Source organism: Alligator mississippiensis, chromosome 13 (assembly GCF_030867095.1).
Source record: "Alligator mississippiensis isolate rAllMis1 chromosome 13, rAllMis1, whole genome shotgun sequence".
Taxonomy (NCBI): domain Eukaryota; kingdom Metazoa; phylum Chordata; order Crocodylia; family Alligatoridae; genus Alligator; species Alligator mississippiensis.
Genome location: NC_081836.1, coordinates 59,651,744 through 59,676,653, shown reverse-complemented (window position 1 = coordinate 59,676,653; position 24,910 = coordinate 59,651,744). Strand labels below are relative to the sequence as shown.

The 24,910-nt window shown below is 44.1% G+C and overlaps 1 protein-coding gene across 8 annotated transcripts in view; it reads right to left on the bottom strand.

Moving 5' to 3' along the window:
• The window catches only part of UNKL (unk like zinc finger), a 93,152-nt gene that overhangs the window by 38,345 nt on the left and 29,897 nt on the right, over positions 1 to 24,910 (bottom strand). For 6 of the 8 annotated variants that reach the window (XM_059716640.1, XM_059716644.1, XM_059716639.1 and 3 more), the window contains 4 exons: positions 23,400 to 23,535; positions 22,408 to 22,525; positions 17,382 to 17,466; positions 7,770 to 7,924 (listed from right to left, as the gene is read on the bottom strand). In XM_059716640.1, coding sequence (XP_059572623.1) covers positions 7,770 to 7,924; positions 17,382 to 17,466; positions 22,408 to 22,525; positions 23,400 to 23,535 — 494 coding nt within the window. The remainder of the gene's footprint in view (positions 1 to 7,769; positions 7,925 to 17,381; positions 17,467 to 22,407; positions 22,526 to 23,399; positions 23,536 to 24,910) is intronic. The other 2 variants (XM_059716646.1, XM_059716643.1) reach the window with 2 other exon arrangements.

Below are 24,910 nucleotides of genomic sequence, written 5' to 3'. Positions count from 1 at the left end.
TTTTTAATGAGAATGGGGTGAGAGACAGTGTCAAAGGCCTTCCTAAAGTCCAGAAAGACTATGTCTATCGCGACACCTGCGTCCAAGTATTGCGTGACCTGGTCGTAGAAGGCCACCAGGTTGGTCTGACAGGACCTGCTTCTAATGAACCCATGTTGGTTGCCCATAAGCATACAATCCCCTGCTTGCCCCTCGCAGATGTGCTCCTGGATAATTTTCTCAAAGACGCATTCTGGAGGCAGAGTCCAAAAGCAGAGGACATTTAAAGAAACTGGTTCCCAACCTATGCCCCAAGTAAAATTACTGGATATAATGGTACAATTTTTGAAAATGCTGCACTGATGCATCCTGGAAATATTCATGTTTGTGATTCTCTTTGTCTTTTTTTCCTCCTCTAATTTTTCTTTTAAGAATAATTAGGAAATTAATTGTAAAATGCAAGCTGAAAAACTGCTAGCTAGGCTAATATATAAAAAGGGAGAAATGGTGCAAATCTAATGAACCTTTCTCTCTTTTCCCTAGCTAAACAGCAAATAGTTTTTCCTCCATTCTTTTTCTCAACCTGGTTGGTTTTGCGTTGGTTTTTTTCTTTCAGTGCTGAGTAAGCAGATCTGGTCTAACAAAAAGCATGGGTTTTTTTGGTTTTTTTTTTTAAATAAACAGATCAGCTTCTGCAGGTAGACTATTAAACTGTTTGTTTGCTCTGCTCAAACTAGAACCCAATTCAAGTGTGGGGGCTTCCATGAAGGAACTACCTTCTTCAACATTTAGGATGTGGTACTTCAAAGGAAGCTTAAACTAAAAAATCTAAAAGAAACTGCTTATAGTTTTAAATATGTAATTAATTTTTATTAGTTTTTTTTATCTTACCTTAGAAAAAATCTCTCTCTCTCTCTCTCTCTCTGTTATAATTTATTGTTAAGTTATTATAGAGCCACATGGTATATCACAACACTGCTATGCCCCTATCACGTGCCACCTTTAAGTGAGACACGCTACAGCACTAATGGAGGTGGATATACAGGAGATACTGGGGTTTAACCTCAAAATGACAAGATACACTTTGTTATAAATAAATTAGGTTCTTTCAAAAGTATTTCAGAACATTGGAAAAAGTTAACTAAAAGTAGTAATCTTGAGGAAACATTTGAAGGAGTTAACGTGGCTACATGGTGCACTAAGTCTTGGGGTTACATGAGAAAACAATCATGAATAGAAGATCACCTAAAATGTGCCAGGGTATGCCTAGCTGGCAGAATTATAAAGCAAAAACGGGAATGGCAAGCTATGAGACACAGGATGTATATCAGAGAAGCACAATGAGCAGCTTTGAAGCTGAAAATGGAGAATTGCGAGTGGGATGCAGTAGCTAAATGGAAGCTACTGTGAGGTAAGGAGGTACGAGTAAAAGAAACAAAAAGGGAACTGGAAGATGTTTAGGGGAAGGATATGTCAGGCCCAACGTTAGCAATATGGATTGGACTAAGCAATATCTGAGATGCAGGAGGAAGAATCCGTAGAATTTAAAATAGTGGATGTAGGGAGAAAGAATGTGATTAGGACTCTAAGCCCAGGTAGAAGGGTAGTACAATTATCACGGGGTTTAGGGGGGAAGGGGCAGAGAAGGGAAGGGAGACAAGTGTTTGAAAGAAAAGTCTTACTGGTGCCATAATTAATATGAGTTTGGACCAAGGCGTCCAGCGGCCAGTGAGATAGTTCAATAAACAACCCGAGTGTGTAAAATCAGGGATATTCTGAACAAAATGTATATAATAATAAAAACTATCAGTTGATGAGGTCACAAGGCAGACAAAGTAAAAGCTGGAGCCAACAGCAAAGTCCTGAAGAACAGACAACAAAATATGCTTGAAAGCTAATGCCAGGTAATGAAAGAACAGAGTCAGAGGAAACTAAGTAAAGGGAAGTATGGTAGGTAGAATGCTGAAACACTCTGGAGGCAAAGAACAAATTAAAATACCACATCAATAGGATAAGAAGAGGGATTATGAAGGACATCTCTGGGTTAGAGAAAGGATAAAAGAGATGGAGATATGAAAGAAAGGAGCAAAATAAAGTTTCTTCTGATGGTAGTCATTCTTGATAATGCCAGCAAATTTCAAGATAAAGGTGGTTGAGACAATGGAAATGGTTTGGCAAGAGACTCAATGTAGAGTGGTGGTAGCTAGGGCTGTGAGCTGTAAACACAGATATAAGGTAGATAGAAATGGAGGAAGAATGGATGTATTTTTAGCTAAGAAGTGCATAAAAATTCCAGACCCTCTCAACTTCACAGTACTGATGCAGATGTGGAAGAAATAGATATGACAACAGTGCCAAACTTGAGGATGGTGAGACAACACATTAGTGAGAAGAAGAAAAGGCAAGTGTCCAGAAAAGGGCGATGGTGATGGAGGTTGGCCGATCTCCTCCATCTTTAAACTAGGCTCATTGGGGGAAGGGGAAGATGAGGACGGAGGGAGCCACAGAACACCGAAACAAGAGTCACCCACAAGAACAGCCCAGCCAAGACAGGCAACGAGCACAAGAGATATCCAGGTAAGACACAGGGGCCCAGATAGTCCTGGGATTAGGGGGGCGGTGCATACACCTCCAGGAGACCTTAAATGCCTCTACACCAATGTTCGTAGTATGGGGAACAAGCAAGAAGAACTTGCCCTTCTGCTAGCTAACACAAACCTGGACACAGGGGGGCTCACTGGAACTTGGTGGGATCCAACGCACGACTGGGTGGTAAACATTAAGGGCTATCGGCTGTACAGGAGGGACAGAACAGGGAGGAAAGGTGGGGGTGTGGTGCTCTATGTCAAAGCGTAATACACTTCCTCAACAAGCAGCACTGGGTCAGAGGAGGGGCACACTGAAGTGCTCTGGGTCCGTATACAAGGGGGTTGGGGGGAAAGGGACTTAACGGTAGGGGTTTACTACAGGCCACCCAACCAAGGGGAAGAGCTAGACCGGGAATTCTCAGGTCAGGTCACAGAGGCAGTTAAGTCAAGAGACGTGGTCATCATGGGTGACCTAAACTATCTGGACATCTGCTGGGAAGAGCAGTCAGCCAGGTCTGACCGCTCACGTAGGTTCCTAGCTGAGTTACAGGACCTCCATCTAACCCAAGAGGTGCACAGTCCCACCAGGAGAAATGCCTTGTTGGACCTGGTCCTGGCCACGGGCGATGACCTGGTGAGTTGACTGCGGGTTCTCGACCACCTGGGTGATAGCGATCATCGCCTGCTGGAATTCACCATCCAGCGCAGGATGTCAAAGGCCTGCAGCAAGGCAACAGTCCTAGACTTCAGGAGGGTGGATTTCAATGAGGTAAGGAGATTAGTAGGAGAGGCACTGAGGTCCCAGAGGGGAGTTGGGAGTGGTCATTCCTTAAGGAGATGATCCTCCAAGCCCAAAGGGTGGCAGTCCCAATGCAGCTCAAAGGGAGCAAGAGTGCTCAAAAGCCCCCATGGTTCACCAAAAGCATCCAGGAACGTCTCAAAGCTAAAAAGGAGGTGTACACCCAATGGAAGGCAGGGGAATAACGGCCATAAGTTGACCGAGTAGGTAGGTAAGTAGGTATCAGGAGGCACTACTTCACGGTCAGGGCAGCTAGGATCTGGAACCAACTTCCAAGGGAAGTGGTGCTCACTCCCACCCTGGGTATCTTCAGAGGCTAGATAATCACCTAGCCAGGGTCGTTTGACCCCAGCATTCTTTCCTGCCCATGGCAGGGGTCGGACTCGATTTCATAGACATTTGGGCTGGAAGGCACCCCAGAGGATCATCGAGTCCAGCCCCCTGCCCCAGGGGCAGGAAGTCAGCAGGGATCATAGGATCTCAGCAAGGTAAGCATCCAAATGCATCTTGAAGGCGTTCAAAGTGGGTGATTGAACCGCCTCCGGCGGCAGTCTATTCCAAACCTTGGGGGCTCGGACAGTGAAGAAGTTCTTCCTTATGTTTGGCCTGAATTAGTTGCAGCGGAGTTTGTGACCGTTTGATCTTGTCATCCCTTGGGGCTCTCTGGTGAACAGACATTCCCCCAGATCCTGATGAGCACCCTGATAAACTTATACGTGGCCACCAGATCACACCTGAGCCTGCACTTTCCTAGGCTGAAGAGTCCCATGGCTCTCAGCCTCTCATCATAAGGTCTGTTTTCCTGACCTCTGATCATGCGCGTGGCTCTCCTCTGCACTCTCTCAAGCTTCTTCACATCCTTTGTGAATTGTGGAGCCCCAAACTGGATGCAGTACTCCAGCTGTGGCCTCACCAAGGCCGAGTACAGAGGGAGAATGACGTCCCGGGATTTGCTTGAGAAAAAGCATCGAGAGGGTCCAGAGGAGGGCCACTTGCATGATCAGGGGGCAGCAAGGTAAGCCGTAGGAGCATGATGATCTGCTCAGGTCCCTTCCGACCCTACCAACTATGAAACTATGAGAAAGAATGACAATATCAAGTAAAGTAATCCATTAGGTTAAGTGCTACGGAGTAAACTGAGCTACTGAGCTGATTATACAGGGTTTAGGTGATGTAGCCAAGGAAGAGCAGTATCTAAGAGGAAGAAAGTGTCTAACAGCGGTTCTCAACCAGGGTGCCAGGGCAGATAAGCTAAGCAGATAAACACAGGCTCAGACTTGTCCCTACCTGAATAATCCTCCACCCCCAGTGCCCAGCCCTTTTGCAAGTAAGCAAGCCCTGGAATATTCTCTGGCAATCCCACACAGTCAAAAATTATTGCCTTCCATGACTGTCTTATCTGTGAGTCCAAAGATGGCTGATGAGGCCGGTCTGGGATTGACAGACTCCACCGCAACTTGAGCACGTTTTCATGTGGGGTGGATAGTCCATGACGCACTGTTTCTGCCACTCTCACTCTTTTGTCTCCTGTTGTCATTGAAAGGCTTCAAAGTACCGAGATCCTTGCAAAAGATTCTTCCTCCATTTGGAGTGATTCTGGGCAATAAGTCCTCACAAATCAATGTCAATGTTGCATTTTCTTTAGGCTGGCCTTAAGGATGTCCTTGAAGCACTTTATCTGCTCTCCTCCTCCACATCCTGACTGAGCCGGGAGAATAAAACTTGCTTTAGGAGTCTGGAATCAGACATCTGGATGGTGTGGCTGGCCCAGTAAAGTTGATGTTGGATGTTCGATGCTCATGGTGTTTGCTTGCGAGAGGATGCTAATGTTGGTGCATCTATCTTCCTACTGGATTCAAAGGCAATGTTGAAGGAACTTTTTGAATGATTTGAGGGGTCTCCTGTACACTGTCCACTTCTGAGCTCCGTACAGTAAAGTGCACTTCTCAGCTCCGTACAGTAAAGTGGGGATCACAACGGCTTGATAAAACATGAGCTTGGTTTTGGATCCAATGTTGCAATCCTCAAACACCTATTTCCTCAGATATCCAAAGGCTGAACTTGCACATCTGAGGTGATGCTGGATTTCTTTGCTGATGTCAGCCTTCTTGCAAGATGGCTTCCCAGATACAGGAAATACTCAATGTTCTCCAGAATCTCACCGTGAATTATTGGTAAACATTGTATTATATAAATTAGTTTTGAAATTGGGTACTACTCAATTCCCTAAAGTTACGGAGGGGTGCCTCAAGCCCAAAAAAGGGATGAGAACACATACCTGAAATAAAATGGTTTATTTTTATTTGAACAGGAGAGTAAGAGAAAGGAGGCACCAGCACTCAGGAAGCAGAAGTGGGAAAAATAAAAGGGATAAAGCAGCAGAGGGAGCAGTAGGGGACAAAGCAAGATTTGAATACTCAGAAGACAGAGATAAGTACAATAGAGAAAAATGAAAGCGGCAACTAGCACAAAGTGAGATAAATGGTAATAAATTAATAAGTACAAAAATGGGAAGGGTGGAGATAATTGCTGAAAATTAATTCTTCAACAGCAGAACAAGTAGTGCCAGTGGACATGAGATGGAAGACGGGCAGAGTAGCCATGAGACTTGTGTTGGTAATCTTGTGCAATCACTTAGTAGTAAGAGCAAATTCAGAAACTTCCAAAAGAACAGATGCCTCTCAATGGGTCACTTTTGAAAGCCTCAGCACCAAAAAATGGAACTCAGCAAGAGTTCATGGGGACTCAGTCCTTAAGCAGCAATAGAACTCAGTTCTGAAGACAGAAGTGGTAGGCCCCTAATCCTCCCATGAGAGGCTGCGGTAGCAGACTTCAGACCAGACAACTAAGGAACAACAGAGACAGCTACAATATGTACCCTTTATGTGCTTCCTGGTTATACCTTATAACTATAAACTGTTGAAAATCTGGGAATTAAAATTCTAACAATAACTATACAAGTACTTATGAGCTACAGTAGGACTGTCCAGTTCTTGGCCCACAGGCCACATGCAGCCTGCAAAGGGCTAACAGGTGACTTGTGGGCTACTACCGAGCCACCACTCCCCTCACTGTTTCCAATGCAGCAGTGACCAGGATCTCCAAACTCCCCCTCCCTTCCAAGCTTCCACTTCCTGCCCCTACCCTTGAGGGTTGGACAGTGTAGCAAGAGTAGACTGGGCTATCAGACTGCCTATGATGCATGCAGCAGCAGACAGGGGAGCTGCCCAGAGTGGCTTACAAAGCAAGGAGTGCCTGTGCTGCACATAAGGGAGGAAGGGGGCAGGCTACTTACACTGGGCACACAAGAGTGGGGGCTGGCCTGCCTGCACTGCATGCAGCAGCAGAGGGAAGAGATGCCCATGTGGTGTGCCCAGCCAGGAGCAGGTGAAGCTGGATGCAGAGCAGAATAGAAGCCAGGCTGTCCATTCAGCAGAGGAAGGGGCTGTCCATGTGGCAAGTGTCCCACACGGCATCAGCCCCCTGGTCTACAGCCTGTGGTGTGTCTGGGTGCCCACTGCTGATTAGCTGGACAGCCCTGAGCTGCATAACACTCTCAAGCTATATTTGAAGCCAGAAAGTCTCACATCAAAAGAAGGTCAGAAAGAAATACCACACATGTCCTCTTTCAAGCAGCCTCAACATTAATCTCACTGAAAGGCAGAATTTCCAACCAAGGCTAACAGGTAGAGAATAAAAAGTTCTGATCAATCCCTTCTCATTTTTTCTGTCCAATGTAGTTTGAGAGAATAAAGTAATTCTAACTATTTTGGTAGTCCAATTTCTGAGAGCCTCTCACATGCAATAACAGGAATGATAAACTTGAGAGAGATTAGATTTTTGTTTGTTTCAGTGAGGTTTTTTAAGTATAGTGCTGTGCTTTCTAATTCCTATCTAGTTTTCCTTTGAACAGAGAGACAAGGCCTGGAGTAGAGCTTCCTTTAATTAAACCTTTTAAAAATTTTTAAAAATTAAAAAATAATCAGTGTAGTAAATTTATGTTGTTTTAAGATTGTTTGTCAAGTTTGGGGGTACACTGATTAAAGTACTTTTATTAAGGTACTTGTAACCCTTATTAGCATATTATTTGAGTATCTCCAGGCATCCTATTGCAGCTACAGAAGAGAAAGAGGAAAGAAAACACAGCTAGAATACAAAATTAAATTTAGTAGACAGTGCAAACATTGTAATATTTGTTTAGAACCAATTTAAAACCTTGATTATTGGCTTCTAGGATTTCTATTGGCTTCATTGATTTCTACCAACTTTCAATGTATAGGCAAATTGTTTCTTCTTGGTTGTAGTATACAAACAGTCAAAAGAGATGTTTGATAAATAAAATAAACAATGATATATTTGCACAATGATCATTATTAAGTTTTTCCAGAATTATTTACACTTACATTTCCAGATTGCCCATTGTTATTTGTAATGCTGTTTGTAGAGTTAAGACTGCTGCTCCATTCATTTGCAATTCCTATGCTGTCTGCTGAAAACAGGTGAGCGCCTGGCTTTGAATGACAACCAGTTTGCAGTATGACTACATTCATGGTGTCCTCTGTTGAAGGAATCCCCAACAAATTACACACAGATTTGGTATTTAGTGGTGTGAATTTAACAAATACATACCCAATACCAAACATAGCATGTCTTACATGGAAACATTGAACCACAGAAATAAAATCTTTGTTTTTTAAAACATTATAAATGTTAACATGAAAATAATGTAATTCACTATTTCTGCATCTGTGGCACCTAACAAATGCAATACCAAACAGATTTCTCTTGACAGTGTTTTTCCTCATCACTTATTCCAACATCTGTTAAAGGAAAAAAGATCCAAAGTATTTAAAGTCTTATTATAGATTTTTCTCTATTATCTAAAATCTAGTCTACTCTAGGTTTAACGACAGCACTTTTAGGATTCTGGGTTGTAAATATAGCCACAATATTGTTAAGTGAGTTCCTGCTTTCACTCACCTCCTCTGTGTTTACAATCTACAGCTAGACTGAGTGAATATGTAACACTGTGTGCAAAAACTGGAACTTCCACCCTGCATTTTAATGAAGTATAAGATGACAGAATGTCGATTTCAATGGCAATATTAACTGCCAGGTTGTTCCTTTTCTTATCAGACAATCTAATCCAAGCTAACTGGAAATACATGTCTATTTGAGATGTCCCAAATGCAACTGGACTAATCTACTGAAAATTTCACATATTGACTTAATTTAGATGCTCACTGTTTACTGCTTTCTTGGGAATAAAAAGGCACTGCTTATAATGAAATTTACAAAGGAGTTTAGGATATCTAGGTTTTGGAGTTGGATAATGCCTTAGTAAAGGATGTTTGGTTTAATAAACTAGCCACAGATAACAACCTTCCTAACCTTCCCAATTCATGCATATCAGGTATTAAAATAATAAGCAGGTCTGAAAAAATAGCATTTTATTAATCCCTACAGAAATACCACAATTTTGCAAAAATTCCTCATATTTATTGTTAATTATTGTTCATCAATGTATTTCTGGAGGGTCATAAATAAAGTAAGTCTAAGGTCCAAATGTAAATCTCGCTTCTGCCAAACACAATTAACAGTTAAAACATCATGCACAAGAGTACAAGCCATAATAACAAGCAGATGAGAGCGAGTGTTGTATGTTAATGCCTTTCTTCAGGACAGAGATATAGGTGAGGACTTTTTTCAGATGATTTCATTTTGAGCACCTAATTCTGTTTGCTTTATCACAATTTGCCTATTTTTGTCCTGTGTGAACAAACAGGATAGCTCATTTCCATTATCAACATTAAAGTGCAAGAGCAGGGGGAATTAACACATGGGGCAGCAAAAAAAACATGGTAACTAGCATTGTATGGATAGGCTTCAGATTAAGCAAAACGGGAAGCCCGTGATATACACACAATGGGCCTAAACAGCACTCTCTGAAGAGGAAGCACTGCTAGCTTCCTCCTGCTCCTTTGTTCAGACTGAATATGCAGACAATAACTGAAATGACAAGTGAGTTACCATCACCTCATCTGACTTACTCCCACATCTGCACTGCTTTGCGAGAGCAATTCCAGTCACAGCCACCCTAGCTAAGTACAGGCAGTCAAAAAGCCCCAGGCTGAATTGATTCAGTCTTTGCACGTTAGTCTAAGCTGCAAAGATTGAACCAATACGCAAGATGAGCAGACAATCAATTCTGATCGTCAGGAAATGAAGCCACATGCCTGCAGTGACTCAAGCCAGAAGCAGGAGGGGGGGCATAGTACAGGTCTCTGGCACATAGCCAGCATGGGCTGTGTGTTTGCTTCCTCTTCCTGTTGCCCCCAAGGTCTTTGGGATTTGCAGTCCACAATCACAACAGTAGGACTCTGCAGGGTTGCTTATCATTTCTTCTTCCTGGTTCCAGGTGCCTCTGGGATTTGTAGTCTACAGTCACAGCTGGCACTCAGTAAACCAGGAGGGCAGGGCAGCTAGATACTCGAGGGAAAGCGAGGTTAACCCTCCTCCCTGGCCCCAGATCCCAGCCAGGGTTTGCCTGGGGGTAGCCAGTGAGCCAGCCAGTGAGACAGATCTCACTACTCCAGCTAGGAAGCAGAGAGGGATGTCTCACTGGCATAAACTGGTTTGACCTAAATCAGTTAAGTCTAATACTACATTCAACCAGGTTTATCTTAAACCAGTTTCAGCCATTTTGAAACTGGCTTATGTGCAGTGAACTTCTGTTCTGTTACAGGTTTAAACCAGTTTCTGATCGCTTAAACCGGCTTATGGGTAACTTCTGCCCCATGCCCTGCAGGGAAAGTATTGTCTAGCCATCTCTCACACCGTGACTACTGTTCCAATTACTTCACACATGCTCTCCTCCAAGTCACTGCTACAGCTTTCCTTATGCAGTTTGTTTCGTTCATACTACATTCAGTCATGCACCTCTCATACTCTCACCAATGAGAATGTTTGCATACTAATACAGACCCAAAGACAGTATTATTTGAGTGCCTCTCACATTTTAAAATAATATTTCTTCCTTCCTAGGCTACAGGAAAATAGCTCAAGTAGTTAAGGATTGATTTACTGAAGGCAAGTTACTTTTGTATCAAATTCTGAATACTGAACAGGGTGACAAATTCCAATTCCCTGCAAGAGTAAATACTACTCTGTTAGTTCACCCCAAAGAAAGTTCCAACTCCTACGTTACACAAGCCTGTCCCACTTACTTAACCATTCATTTTTTTCCAGGGAAATGAAGATGCTATGGAAGGCTAAGGGTGCTTGGGAAGAAATTATGTGGATCAGTCCCGGCAGGGTCTTTAAACAACAGGACAGAGCCCTTAAACAGACTGCCAGTGCAAAGCATTAGCATATGTCATCATGGGGCTAGTGAGACTACACCAGACTGTTGTGTTTCTTATTTAAACAAACAAACCAACCAACCAACCTTTCCAGGTGTGGTACTTCACTCTTAGATAGAAATTGTATTAATTAAGCCTGTAGATTATGAAATCCATGGGTCAATGTGGCCAGGTATGGGTTCAACCAGGGGATACAATCTTCTAAAGAATCAGATGTAAGTGGACATTTTTGTCACAATAGCAATTTGGGCACCAATTGCACGGAGAAGCTCTAGACTAATTTAATGTGGGAACAGATACCTTAGACAGCAGGTGGTGTTACAGGGGCAAGTTCTTTGAAGCGTATCCTTTCTTTTCCCAGCACCATCTCAGTCTACCCTTCAGCTCCCTGATTCTTTACCTTCAGCTCTCTGCTCTCCATCCAGGCACTGATTTGGGCCAAACACCAAGATAATTAGCAGAAGGCGCCTGTAACAGGGAGCCCTAGCCCTGTTACTAGGAGACAGAATGGTCCCTTTAAGGCCAGAGCCTCTGAGCACAGCCTGCCAGCAGAGCAGGGGCTAAAGGGTAGCCCCGCTAGCTGGTCAGCTGACTGGCACAGTCACATGACTGTGTGGGAGCTCAAGCCAGGTGCTATATAAGCTTTTGAGCTGAGCTAACTAGGAAAGAGAGCAGCCAGCCCAGACTGCGGCAAAGTGTGGGCCCCAGAAGGCTCCAGGGAACTAGGAAGCAGCTCAGCAAGCAAGAGCACTTGGCAGAGTGACCCAGAGATGTGGAGCCATGGGGTAAGCAGGCTTACTGCCACTATTAATATTTTTCTTTGTTATAGCCCATGGGCTTAGTGTTTATGTTGTAGTTTAAACCACTGCTTTGTGGATGAGGCTATAGGGGAGGTGGAGGCCTCAGTATCCCCTACAGGGGTACAGGTAGAGGGGACAGAGAGCCAATGTTCCCTCTAAGGAGAAGTGGTCCGTGAGCGCGCCGCTTTGGTCCCGCCTCCACCTTTTCCTCCTCATTCCTCACCCGAAGCAGGCAGCGGGGGCCAGGGGGCCGGGGTCCGTGGAGCAGTTCCCCAGAGCCAGCAAAGCCTCACTCAGGGCAGGCAGCGGCTCCTCCTCGAAGTGAAGTAAGGCAGGGATGGAGGCTGGGGCTGGTGTAGTCTCTGCTAGCTCCTGAGAACTGCTCCGTGGGCTCTGCCGACTCCAGGGAATTGCTCCACTCCTCAGCCCTGACCCCATGTGCCTCCTTGCTCCCATGAGAGGCGATGTGGGGGAGCGCAGCAGTTCCCCAGAGCCAGCAGAGCCTGCGCCAGGCCGCCACCCCCACCCTCACCTCACCTCGGGGAGGAGCTCACCTTCGGTAAGTGTCCCATGCCGCAGCCCAGCTTCTACCCCAGTGGGTGTGAGGCCTTAAAAAGATGGTGCGTGGCAAGACTTTTACTTGTGCGCAGCCACGCACCTTAGAAGGAACCTTGCAGAGAGCCCGGCGCCACAGAGGTGCAGCTATATAGGACCAGGGGTCCAGAGACAAAAGTAAGATTGATTGGAGCTACAGCCTCAAAGCCAGGCCTAACATAATGGGTCTAAGCTAGACAGCTTAGCTTCATAAAAAGGGGCAGAAGCTGCATTGGCCTAGACCGTAGAGGGAGCAAAAGATGCATATAACACCTGTGAGGCATGGGGCATGATAAAGGGGTGGTATGGAGTCATGCAAACAGCCGTTAAGGCCAAAGCTTATCACCTCCAGTGTGTGTAAGCACAGAGCAGCTCTGGGAAGCTCTGGGGCAGCCTCCTCTTGAAGAATCCAAAGAAACATCAAGACGTGGCAGACAAATGAAGGGAAGTCTGTTCCCAGAAGAAAATTCAAATATAAACGTACTCTGGCATGCCTCCAGGCAAGTTCAAATTCCCCTGAGGGTGGCATGCTGTTACGGTGCTATTTATGTTTGGCATTTAAAAAACAAATAACAACAACATTAATTCAGGTGGGCACATGTATTTGCCCCTTCTTCTGCTTTCAGGAACAGCTGACTAACTAATTCCCTAGCCAATAGTTTTTAGAGGCAACTGTCTCCTCCTTACCCTCTTTACCCTTTGGAAATGGGTACTCCCTTCCCCAGTCATCAGATAAGACTCTTCAGGAAACTATGCCAGGTTCTAGGCTATCTCAGGGAAGAAGACCTAAAAGGCTGAAAAGGCACTGAGGGAAGTTCAGTTCCAAGGATGCTTAAAAGATCACATCTTGCCAAAAGGAAGAGAAATCAAAATCTTTTGCCCATGAAGAACACCAAAAACAAATAAACAAACAAAAACCCAGAAGATGAAGGAATGCCCTGCATCATACACTGGGAAAGAAATCAGTATAAGAGACTATGCCTGTCCAAATCGTTTAATGCAAAATAATAGATAAGGTTCAGACATGTGCACACAAATTGAGCTGTGAGGGACAACCTGTTCTGGGGAATAAGGGCCTCATTAAGGGCAGCCGGACTGGCATATAGGGGCCAGGGCACAAAGGAAAAGCTGAGATAAGCCTGTGCTTTACCTTGTTCACGAGGTAAGCTCCCTGACTACAGACACCACACCCTCCTTCCTTCTCAGTTTGCATGCCCTCCTATATAAATACATATGGACAAACTGCCAGCAGGAGAGAGACACTGATACCACACTGATGAGAGTTGTATAAGAGAATGCTGACAGAAAGGACAGGCCATCCAAGTTTCCTGTTCCTATCTAACGTCATTTCAAACTCTGTAATCCTGTTCTCCCAGCATATCTCAATGTAGCTCTATGCGTCACATACAACTTGTACTCCCCTTGTACATTACCAGATGTAAGTCCTGATTCAATTATGAACACCCCCCCTCACTATGCTGCCATTATCCTCCTCTGCCCTTCACCTGTACCTAGTGCTTTTACAATCAGCTCTCATACTCCACACACAAATCATTCATTCAACACAGCTGAAGAGTGTGTGCAGGAAAAGAGAATCTGACAGTCTGCTGGCACTTCTCTTATTGAAAATAATAAAAAGGCCAAATTTCTGTCTCTGCTGTACTGTGTTGTACTCTTCTTGCCTCCCCTTCCCAATATGCACGTTGTTCTCATCAACAGAATTTAGCCTTGAGAGTTAAATAAATCGAGTTCAGATTTTTTGATGGCATGAGACAACATTTAGTAGTTTACTTATTAGGAGAAATACAGGGTCTCCAGTTTTACTGGAAAGTTTATGACTACTGAAGTACCATAGCTCTTCCCATACAATAAATGAATACTGAAAAGGACTCTTACTTAGCTACAGTAATTCTTGTACGTTTAGATACATTGTTCACATGATTCTACTCTTGTGTGCACGTTTTCTGTGCAAGTAAGCTCACACTTTTTTTTTTTTTTTTTTTTTTTTTTTTTAAATAGTAGCATCTGCTGTGTTCACAGCTCTGGTCCACACACTCTACAAGCTGCCAGGGACAAGAACATAACAAGACCCAGACAGCCACAACCACCACTCACTTCCTTTACCAAAATCAAATCCTGTAAGCAAGGATTCTGATTAGTAGGCATGGAAAGTAAGTTATGGAATCAGAATGGACAACACATTTCAAAGAGCCACAGTTACTGTAAGGGTAAGTTTTTTCACCTTCAATTATTTGTCTACACAGACTCCACTCTTAGTAACTAGTAAGCAGACCCCTCAGCAGAAGATGGGAAAAAGTCAGTCTTCAGATAAGGCTCTAAGACAGATCTACTAATGGTAGTGTCATATCTGATGACCTGAAGCAAAGAGCGTAGTATAATGTACACAAGAACTGCCTTTTCAAGAAAGGTCCAGGCTGCAAGATAGACAATGAAGAAGCATGTAGACAATAGCTATGAAGCCTCTGCTTCTTATGGGGAAGTTCAGATGAATATTGCTGCTGAGACAGTGAGGTTTACCTTTGTAGCTCTGAAGATATTATCATCTCTCCTGTCATTTAAGAGGTAGGAGGAGAAGCAGCTGCACTCCTGCCACCCCCCACTCAAAGCGAAGGTTATTCCTAGTTTCATGAACCTGGTAGGAAAGGCCACACCACTGAAACTAGGACAATCATTTTATGAGCTGCCATGGTTTTTGCTATTGTGTCTGAGGTGCTAAGAATAGTTAGTTTAGAAGTTCTGGCCATATGGCCCTCCACTGTGAAGGCCTTTAGTTCCTCCTGCTTCTGTGCAGGTAGCCTGTTACTGATGGTAACTGGCTTATCCCATAAAAGAAAATGGCACGTGGAGAGCACGGTACAACAGATGAGTTTTATCTGGAAGATCTCAGATCAGTAGATGCTTTGGCTCCTCTTCTGCAGGGGCTTCGCTGTTTGGAGTTCTCGTGGACTTACTGAACTATAAGCTAGGCGTCTTTCATTCACCTATACCAGACAGAATTACAATGCTTACTAATTAGGTCTTATTGCAGATCTGGTATATGTGAATGAAACACATCTAGGAACTTATTTTTGTCCCTCTTGAATTATGTCTGGCTGCATGATCTAATTCTCTTGAGGAGATCATGAAAGGTTTTGAAATCCTCCTGAGAAGGTGGTAGTGGTGACCGACTGCCTGATCACAGATAAAATCTAGATCTGTTGGGAAGACAGTGAATGGAAACAAAATCTCCAAATCTGAGCATATCAAAACTTCAGAAGAGCATTCCAGTTTAGGTCCATCGCTGAAACATTGCTTAAATTGCTGCACAGAATCAACTAATACCTTGTCTTTTCCTTGGAAATACGTCTCACCCTCCTCCTAAGACCGAGCTTGAGCAGGATGCACTCTCATCTTTGGAGGGGGAAATCTTACTTGGGTAAACTCATATGGACTCCTTGGCATAAAGGCTCATCTCCTAGAAGGATAAGGGAAGGTTTCATTGGAGGCTACTAGAATGGTTACGTCTTAAAGAGAGCTCATGTCCCTTTTTCACTTTCCTGGGTTGTCCTCCAAACATTCCCTGCTGGGCCATCACTACACCAAACACAGGGAGAATGGGGAAGAGAACTGAATGCTTAATATGCTTCAAGGAGAAGAAAAAATAGACTTCTTCAATTGACCTCACATTTTTCTGGAGTGGTGGATGCACATTTGTTGAGTCCAGTAGCTGTGTGAAGATTACAATCCCAAAGTACTCCCCGAGTGGAGACTCCTTCAGTGGGTCAATCAAATGGATCGGTCAGTACTATAAACAACTCTGGTGCCAAAGTGTCCAGTACCAGCACTGTCTGGAGCTCAAGAAGGAGTATTTGCTACTATCAACAAGGCCACAGACACCACAGCTCTTGGTAGTGGAAATGGTCCCAAAAGTCAAGGTGCCAGATATAATGTGGTTCCCAAGAAATGAAGAAATGGTTAATGACAGCCTGCTACTTCACTGTCAGAGCATTTCTAGATATTAGAACAATGGCTCTGGGAAGAAGATCTGAGTGTCTCAGTAAGAACCAGGGATGATGATCCACTTCTCAGTTTTTTCAGCTATGTGCTACTTCCTTCCTCTTTAACAGCGCTAAAGCCACAGAAGTGAAAGGCCCACAGAGAAGAAGTGGAACTGTAACTGGTTGGCACCAAGATACGCTGATCTTTCCTGAGCATCTCAGAGATGCAGACTGCATGGACTCCTACAGAAAACATAACCTCCAGTGCATCTCCTTGTTCCTAAAAGTTTTCTTGAAGAATTGATGTCATACTGAACAGTGGTCTAGAACATGCTTTCCCAGACAGGTCAAAGACTGGCAAATTCTGTCACGGATCTGTACAGCAGAGTCACAGGATGAACAGTGACTGAATCCTGGACATCTGGATCCCGCTTTGACTGTGGAGGAGGGACCCCTCTACATAGGTGGAAGGACAGTGGTCAAGATCAGGTCCTAAGCAAGTTTTTGACTTATTCTTTTGGCCACCATATAGAAAATTATCAGTAATAAACATTTGTATATTAAAAGCTAAAGCTCACAAGACAGGAGTCACAGATTGGAAAAGAAGCATGAATACTGCTGGCATTTTCTCCTGTACCATAGGCTGTAAGAAGAATCTAGCAGGGCATACGCATGACCACAACAGATAATAAAATTAAAAAAGAATCTAATCATGGGCACCCAGAATGGAATCTGTGAGGACAAATGTTCAAAGAAGCAGGAGGTCTGTTTGAAAGAATGCATCTCTTCCCTGATACAAGAGCCTTGGTGTGATGGAGACAGGAAAAAAGAGTAGGGATGCATCCTGCGGTTTGGCATCTCTCTGAAGACTAACTGAAGTCCTTGTTCCTGCAAATGTTTGCAAAACTGCTCAACTCTGAGCAAGTAAACAGTGTAAACAATGTCAAGGGGTTTACTAAGACATTTGCAGTGAAGTAAGTATGCCTGAATTTGCAGAATGGGGCCTGAAACAATAAGGACAGGCTACATCTCTAAAAAGCAAATGCCTCTTCCATTTCTGCTGGTGCAAATTTGATGCAAAAAGCAATACACCCCCATTGTAATGTTCAGTGATGAAAAACAGATATAAGATCACAGAACATGAGATAAAGCACGTTTCTAAAATGCATTAAATTGTTAAAAAATGCCTTTGAAACCTCCAGTTATAAATGATGGTAGTAGCTTGATTAATATTGATATTGAATAATTATTCTCATACTCACTTTCAACATGTGCAAATGCACAAAATGGACCCCGTGGGCAGTAACCTGTTTGGCGCATGTCATTGCATTTTGTTGATTTGTAAATCTAAAAATGAGAAAAGTGAAATACTTGCATGATAACAGGAAAAGAGCTGGATAATTTAAAAAAATATTCTAATATGAACCTCTAAAATCCAATACCATTTAGCATTACTAAATTCATCTTGGAACATTAAAGTATTGTCAGTTTGCTTTCAATCACATAATATTAGCCAGGTTCTTCTTAAACAAATAAAACCTGGGAAAGAACGATGCAACTCCTCAGTAGCATAACTATGTGGATTGACATTATAGAAAAGTACCATTGCAAATATTGTACATGTTTAAGCAGTGAAAAGCAAATCAAAAGACAGTGAATACAATTTCCAAAAGCACGCTCAAGTCACTTTGGTATCAAAGCCCCTTGTTTAAATGTGGTAGTATATATAAAGACTAAGCACCACTGACTTTCAATGACACTGAGGACAGGCCAGTGGTTAAGACATTAGGCTAGGACAGAGCAGGGAGTCAAACTAGACCAGATCCAGACCCACCTCCAGCAGTAAGACAAGCAGGGGTGTCAGCAAAACAAAAGGTGTCAGGGAACTGTGGGGGTTAATTCAGGTGTCACTCATCCCACCACCACCAAAAAGCACCCACTGGGGTGTTTTGCCCTGGAATTTGGTGGTGGGCCCCACTCCTCCAGGGGTCCTGTGGATTGGATAACACAACTCTACAGGCTGGATCCAGCCTGTGGGCCCCATGTGTAACATCCCTGGGCTAGAACTTCGAAGAAGCAGATTCAGAACCCCCCTTGCCCTCCCCTCCCTTCCCTTATGAACCCTCATGCTTTGTTGTAGATCAGCAATTCTCAAGCAGGTGCCATGGTACCTGAGATGCCATGAAATCCTTTCCAGGGTGCTGCCAATATTAGGTGTGCAAATGCCAATTCCCAAGATAAACCCAGGCATTTCAAATAGGAATCCACAGTGTCAAAAATATTCTGACCTCTCATGGGCTTTCTGAGTTCTTTGCAACAGCAGAATTCCTTTATTATTTTTCTGCAGTCAAGAAATGCATGAAAGCTAAGAGCTAGCACTTTCTGAGGGGGTTCTCTGCATCTAAAATGGTCAAGAACCACTGTTATAGTGGCTTCCAGCATCTATGTTAGTGAAGTGTTCCATACATAAATAAGAAAATATTCTTGCCTCCAAGTACAACCTGGTTGCAGTTACTGCAAATATACAGACATTATAAAATGCACAAATGGAGACTTTGGCATAGGTCAAATTTGGAAATAAAAATATGTATATCAAAATCAAATACTATTTTGCATAGTCCTTGTTTTAGAACCACGTGTTTAAGATATCCATGCATGAATGACAGTCATTTATTTTATAGTCAAGTTCCTGCGTCGTCTTGAATTTGCAAATTCCTGCACAGTTAATCATGATTGGTTACTGTTTATATATACAGAGCTAAAGATCGGACAAGTGTTGCAGGATGATAAAACTACAAGATTGTTACTGTTGCTTAACAGAGTACTTTTGTTTCCCCTAATAATGAACAAAGATCTAAAACAGCATCCTTACATAATTACTATGGGCTTGATCCAGCTCCTTTTATGATCTTTCAACTAATTTTAGTCAAAACCATGGCAGGTACCACACAACAGATATTTGGAATTATTGTAACTGAATTAGAAAATAAAGACAAGCCACTTCCCCTATATATTTCTAATTTTTACCTATGTTTAAATAGCCAATACAGTGTAGCTCCATGTATAAAGAAAAGGATTTGGGGGGGGGGGAACGACACACACTGGAAGAACAGGATGACCTTGACAATTAGTGTGACAGAAATGGGACTCTGAATAGTACAGAGAATAAGATCATACATTTAGGATTCAGTTATAAGAACTTTTCATATAAGCTGAAAAGTTCATAACTTGGATTCATAGATAAATAGGGCTGGAAGGGACCTCAAGAGCCAACACCCTAGTCAAGGCAAGATTACTTCTTTCTAAACCATCCAAGACACATCAGAAGAGTGAAGTTTTGGAATGTTCTTTGAAGCAAAGTGGTAGGGGCAAAGAACCGACATCGCTTTGAGAATGAACCGAGTACACATCTACAGAAGGAACGGTATAAAACAGGATAGGGAGTTCTGGCACACCTCATGAAAACTGCTGATTCTGGGAACTGATTTTTTTTTTTTTTTGCTTGCTTGTTTGAGCCTGCTTTTGAGGCCTAGGGATATTCTCTAATTCTTAAGGTCACACTAAAGGTTATGGAGGCCGTTTCACTAGGTGTGCTGATGGTCAGTTCTAGAAAAACCCAGAGGTTTCTGGCTAGAAGCTCTGGCTCTTCTACCCAGAATGTCATTTATCACAAATTTGGGATCAAGAAGCATTTTTTCTGCTAAGTCAGACTTCCCCTGAGGGGAGGGGAAGAGAAGACCTTCCTTTGTAATGTGGGTATGGTCCCTTTCCTAAGATCTTCTGAGCATGCATTAAAAAGTTCTCTCTCTGTTGTTGCAGTGCCCTTGTTGCCTCTATTTTACCCTATGGCATTTTGTAGGGTGCTTTTGGCGTTTCTGAATTTGTTCATCGTAAGTTGTAGGCAAGAGACTCAGGTGGAGATTTGCAGGGATTCCTTCACTTAACAAGAGCCTGCAAATGCAAGGGATTGGATTCAATGGTCATGGAGGCCCCTTCCAGTCCTATGCAAATGTTTGTCTAACTACACTTGAAAACTTCCAACCACAGGGATTTGTCAGTTCTGCTTCTTCAACATTTACCTTCTCCTTTCTGTGAGCCACAGAGTAAGCAGCAGATACGGCTGCTGGCTAAAATGACTTAATTTCTGCAGTACTAGTCTCAAAGAGAGGAGCCTGCTGAGGGAGCATATGTATGCGCTGTGCCAAACAGAGCATGGTGCACCTTTCCACTAACCAAACACTTCAGCAGGCAGCAACAGAACAGCATCTCTGATAATGGTACAGATTCTCACCACAGTGGTGGGGTTTTTATTTTGTGATCTAAATAATCTGTTCCAGTGCTTAGCCATCCTCATAATTAGAATGTTCTTCCTAATACCTAAACTAAATTTCTGTCTTGAAATTCAAGTCTGCTACTTCATATTCAATTGCCTTCCCCCCAGACGACACAAAAATCACCATCCTCTTTATAACAACCCTTTTTGTATTTTCCATGATTAAAATGAAATGTCACTCATATATACATATATATATATACACACACACATATACACACATAACCAGCTGAACGCAAAGTTTTGTAAATATATTTATAATTTTAAAGCAATTTGGAATCCTACTAGTGCTTCAATCACTATAATAAAATACATTCTAAATGTGTATAAATTCTGGCATTTGATTTTGGTTGTTTTTTTAATCAAGGAAAATTAGACCTCCCCATGCCCACTTTGCTCACTAGGACATGAATCTGGCTGCAGCTGTCCGCCCTGCTGCTTTGTGGCACTGAGCAGTCCTGATATGCCAGGTCCCAGCCCATACCCTTGCCCCTCACTCCCAAGCCACAGCCCCCTGGGCCCTGCTAGTGCCCCTCACTCCTTCCCCACAGCCCCCTGAGCCTCCCAGCCCTGCCAGAGGAGGCCCCCGGCTGCCAGAGCTATGGGGCCAGGGACCCAAGTCTGCAGCTCCCAGCCCCCACCAGCAGTATCTGAGCCCCAGCTGCTGCCCATGGGAGGAAGCAGCTTCTGTGGCGGCAGAGTACAGTAGAGCCCAGCTCTCCCTCCCCCACGGGCAGCATGGCTGGAGCAGAGCCTATGGGGCAGGGGCAGATGCAGGCTGGCAGCAATGGGCTAAGGGCTCCCTGCCCTGCTGCCCTCCCTGCCTCCACAGCCCAGCAGGCAGGACCCAGCCCAGCAGGGCAGGGAAAGGCTGGGTGGGGAAGCTCAGTGCCACTGCTGGGAGCCCTGCAGCACCATAGCAAGGCACCCCGTTCCTACCTGGCAGCAGCAGGGGGCACAACTCCATGCCACCACCCTCACCACTGCTGGGCAGGCAGGGGGCACCTCTCCATGGTGGTGCAGGGCTGATGGTGGCACCAAGCCTCACCACCCTGGGTCTTGACCACTGGCCTACAGATGCCCCTGGTGGGAAGGCATCAGGGCAGGGAGCCCCAAGCCACAGCCACTAGCCCACATCCGCCCTGCCCAGTGCACAAACCTGAGGGGCACATGCCTCCTCCTGGGAGTGCATGCAGTGGCAGGAAGCCAGCCCCTGCTCCCAACACCCCCCTGGACAAGCTGCCCACGGCTCTGCCCCACCCCCTGCAGCCACACATCCCGGCCCCAGGCCCCAAGCCTCATTTACCCCCCAACCTCAGCCCTGCCCAATTCCCTCCTTCACTACGGGGACCTCAATTCCTCCCCACCAACTTGGGGAGGAGCTGCAAGGAGCTGCTCTCCAGGCTGCCTGGCACATGCACATGGCACCCAATGCCTGATTGCCTTCCTCCTGCTTCTCCCAGTCCCTTGCAGGCTGGAACTCTGCCACTTCCCCTGCAAGGGGAAACCTGCTGTTTCCCACATTTTTCTCCTTTAAAAGGAGAAAAATCTACATTTTACCGCATTTTTCCGTGACAAACGGAAGACATGGATCCCTGTTAATGACCACTCAAACTATTTGGGAGTACAGTGCCAAAAGCCTTACAGAAGTAAAGGAACATAGCAGTAAGGTTTCCAACACTGCCTCTCACAACACTCATTAGTAAGCTGAGGATATTTAGTTTAGAAAAAGTACAGTAAGGGGGATACATAACTGACTGAATCATTACAAAGCTGCTAATGCTACTTATTAAAAAAAAAATCAATTTAAAATTCTTAATGCCTAAAGATTAATGCAGCGGATGAAACAACTATTTTGATTTTACATCTGATAAACCAGACTCGTCTTTTTTCATTATTAAGATAACACCCATTCAATTTTTACGTAGTAAAAAAACCCCAACTACAGTTCTTACTTCAGGATGGAATTGTTGCTCTGTCCGGGAATGGCAATATTGACAGCTATCCCCACTTTCACACTTAGAAGGTTCACCCCACTCGTCTGCATGTTTTACATTGGGGCAAGGAGTAGACCTAGAAAAAAAGCAAAATTCAAAAATTCACCTGTACCCGCTCCTCAGAAGCAGACTCAAATACACTTCCATGAAGCCTCAAGAAAAGCGAAGCCTACAGTTGCAGACCCGATTTTTGGGAGCCTTTTAGAAAAATGCAGTATTGTGGTATAACGATGATCAGTTCATTGCAATATTCTGTTCTCTTCTATGGCTATTCAGTCAAGAGATGGCTAGGCTAGTACCACTGATTCTGTCCTGCTGTACTGAGGGAACAGAAGCTAAGAAAAACTACATTATGAGGCCACTAATTCACATTAAAAGTAAAGTTTAGTAAGAGTATTTTTGAAAGTATGAGCTGAGGAAGGCAAGGTTCTTTGAGTGGGTGTGATCTCTTTTATTAGACCAACTGAGTAGCTGGCAAAAAAGTTGGCAAGCTGGCAAGCTTTCGGGTGCAGTCACCCTTTTTCAGGCATAGGGAATCTCTGCTGGTCTGGACTGAGGAAGGCAAGTCAGTAGCAGGAGTAACTTTCTAGGATACAGCTAAAAGTTATCACTGGCCTCTCTGTTAACAGTGAGTAAAAGGAAGAGTAACCAAGATTCTGAAGTGTAGCTAAGAGATGCAGAAGCAACTTTACTTATTCTCAGGGAAGACAGGCATGTTAGATGATTTTAACTATTTTTCCCATTCATGGCAATTTAATCATTGTGAACAAAAGGCCTTTAAGATTGCCAGGGGCTACTACAAATAACTGATTTTCTGCAATTGATTTATTCATTTGCATTACTAGTGGAATCCTAAGAAATATGTTCCCCAGTAACTGTTCTACAGATCCCCTGGGGGAGAGACACTCATCGCTAGGAAACTTCTCTATTCTTAGTATTTATTTTTGCACCTGTATTTGAATTTTCTGGGATTTCGTCTTCTGTCTCGGCTGTTGTGAAAATGTGGACATGCATAACCTTGGCGGCAGAGTCTGGGAGGTTTGGTGCATTGTTCTGTCTTGTAGCCAGCTAATACAAAATTAGTATCTGTAAACACATAAACAAAGTTAAAATGAGTGAACACTGAATTTGCATATAGAGTAACTCTAGTGATTTTAGGTATAAAATATATTTTCTGTATTAAAATCATGCTTGCATGTATTGCCACTCATAAACAACTGGGTCAAGATGCTGATTTTGTTGCAGCAATGAGGCATGACAGAAAGTTTTAGTAATATTGTTGCAGCCATAAGAGGGATATGAGAGAAGTGAGATTTGTGAGGTGAGGTAGTATCTTTTATTGGACCACACTGTACAGCTGGGAAAGAGACAGCACATTTTCAACTTCAGGGCTATTCACCAGGCCTGGGAAAGAAGCAGTCATCATTTAAGTTAGAACGGGGGTATCAAACACATGCCCCATGGGCCAGAGTTCTCCTCTAGAGCCCTACAAGCGGGCCAAAACCAACCCTGTGCACCACAGGCAGCACTGGAGGTGGCAACATGAGTGCTGGACACCGCACAGGACACCAGTCCGGGCCACATGCTACATGCGGCACCTGTGCTAGACTAACCTTTCACGCTGACTCTGGGGCTGGCATGGATTAGGCTATGCTGGAGCTAGTGCACAGGCCAGTCTGGCAGGGCACCACACACATTGCATGCCCTGTGCTGGTCCTGAGCTGCACCTGCACCACACACTGACCCCACCCCAGGATTTGCTTGGCACCGAGCCATCAAGGGGCACATGCTGAATCGAGCGTCCCACCAGACCAACCCTGTGCATTAGCACTGGCACACACAGATGGCTGAGGCTAGACCAGATCCTGAGCAGTGTGGTGCCACATGCAGCTCCATGCACCGTGTGCAGTGAACCCCAGAGTGGGGCCAACACCGCAGCATGCAGGACTGAACTGGCAGTGTTCAATGCATGGTGCACCCTGCTTGACCGACTTGTGCACTGGCTCCAGGGAGACCACGTCCAGCCTGCAGACTGGCTCTGCAGCCCAGAGGAATCTGACAATTCTGATACTAGTGATCTGACCAGCTCCTGGCTCCCAGGCCCAGCACCACAACACAGCAATACCATGATAATTCAGATTCTACACAGGCATTTCACAACAACTGAACTGTCTCATCCAATATTCTTTATGCCCTCACAGAAATGACATGGAAATATACATTACCATTCACAATCCACAAAAACAGTAAAGGAGAAAAAACTCTATTACCAATGGAAAAACATTTATATCAAAATAATCCAATCACTCTTATCTCACAGTCCTTGCCCTCACAGAGAACTAGCAAAGAACCCATGGACTTAGCAGAAACATTGGTGTTGTAGTTTGTTACAACTTGCCTCTCATCCTCTCTTTGCTAGCTTCTTTTTTGCCCTGCAAGTGATAGCTTCCCATTTCTGTCC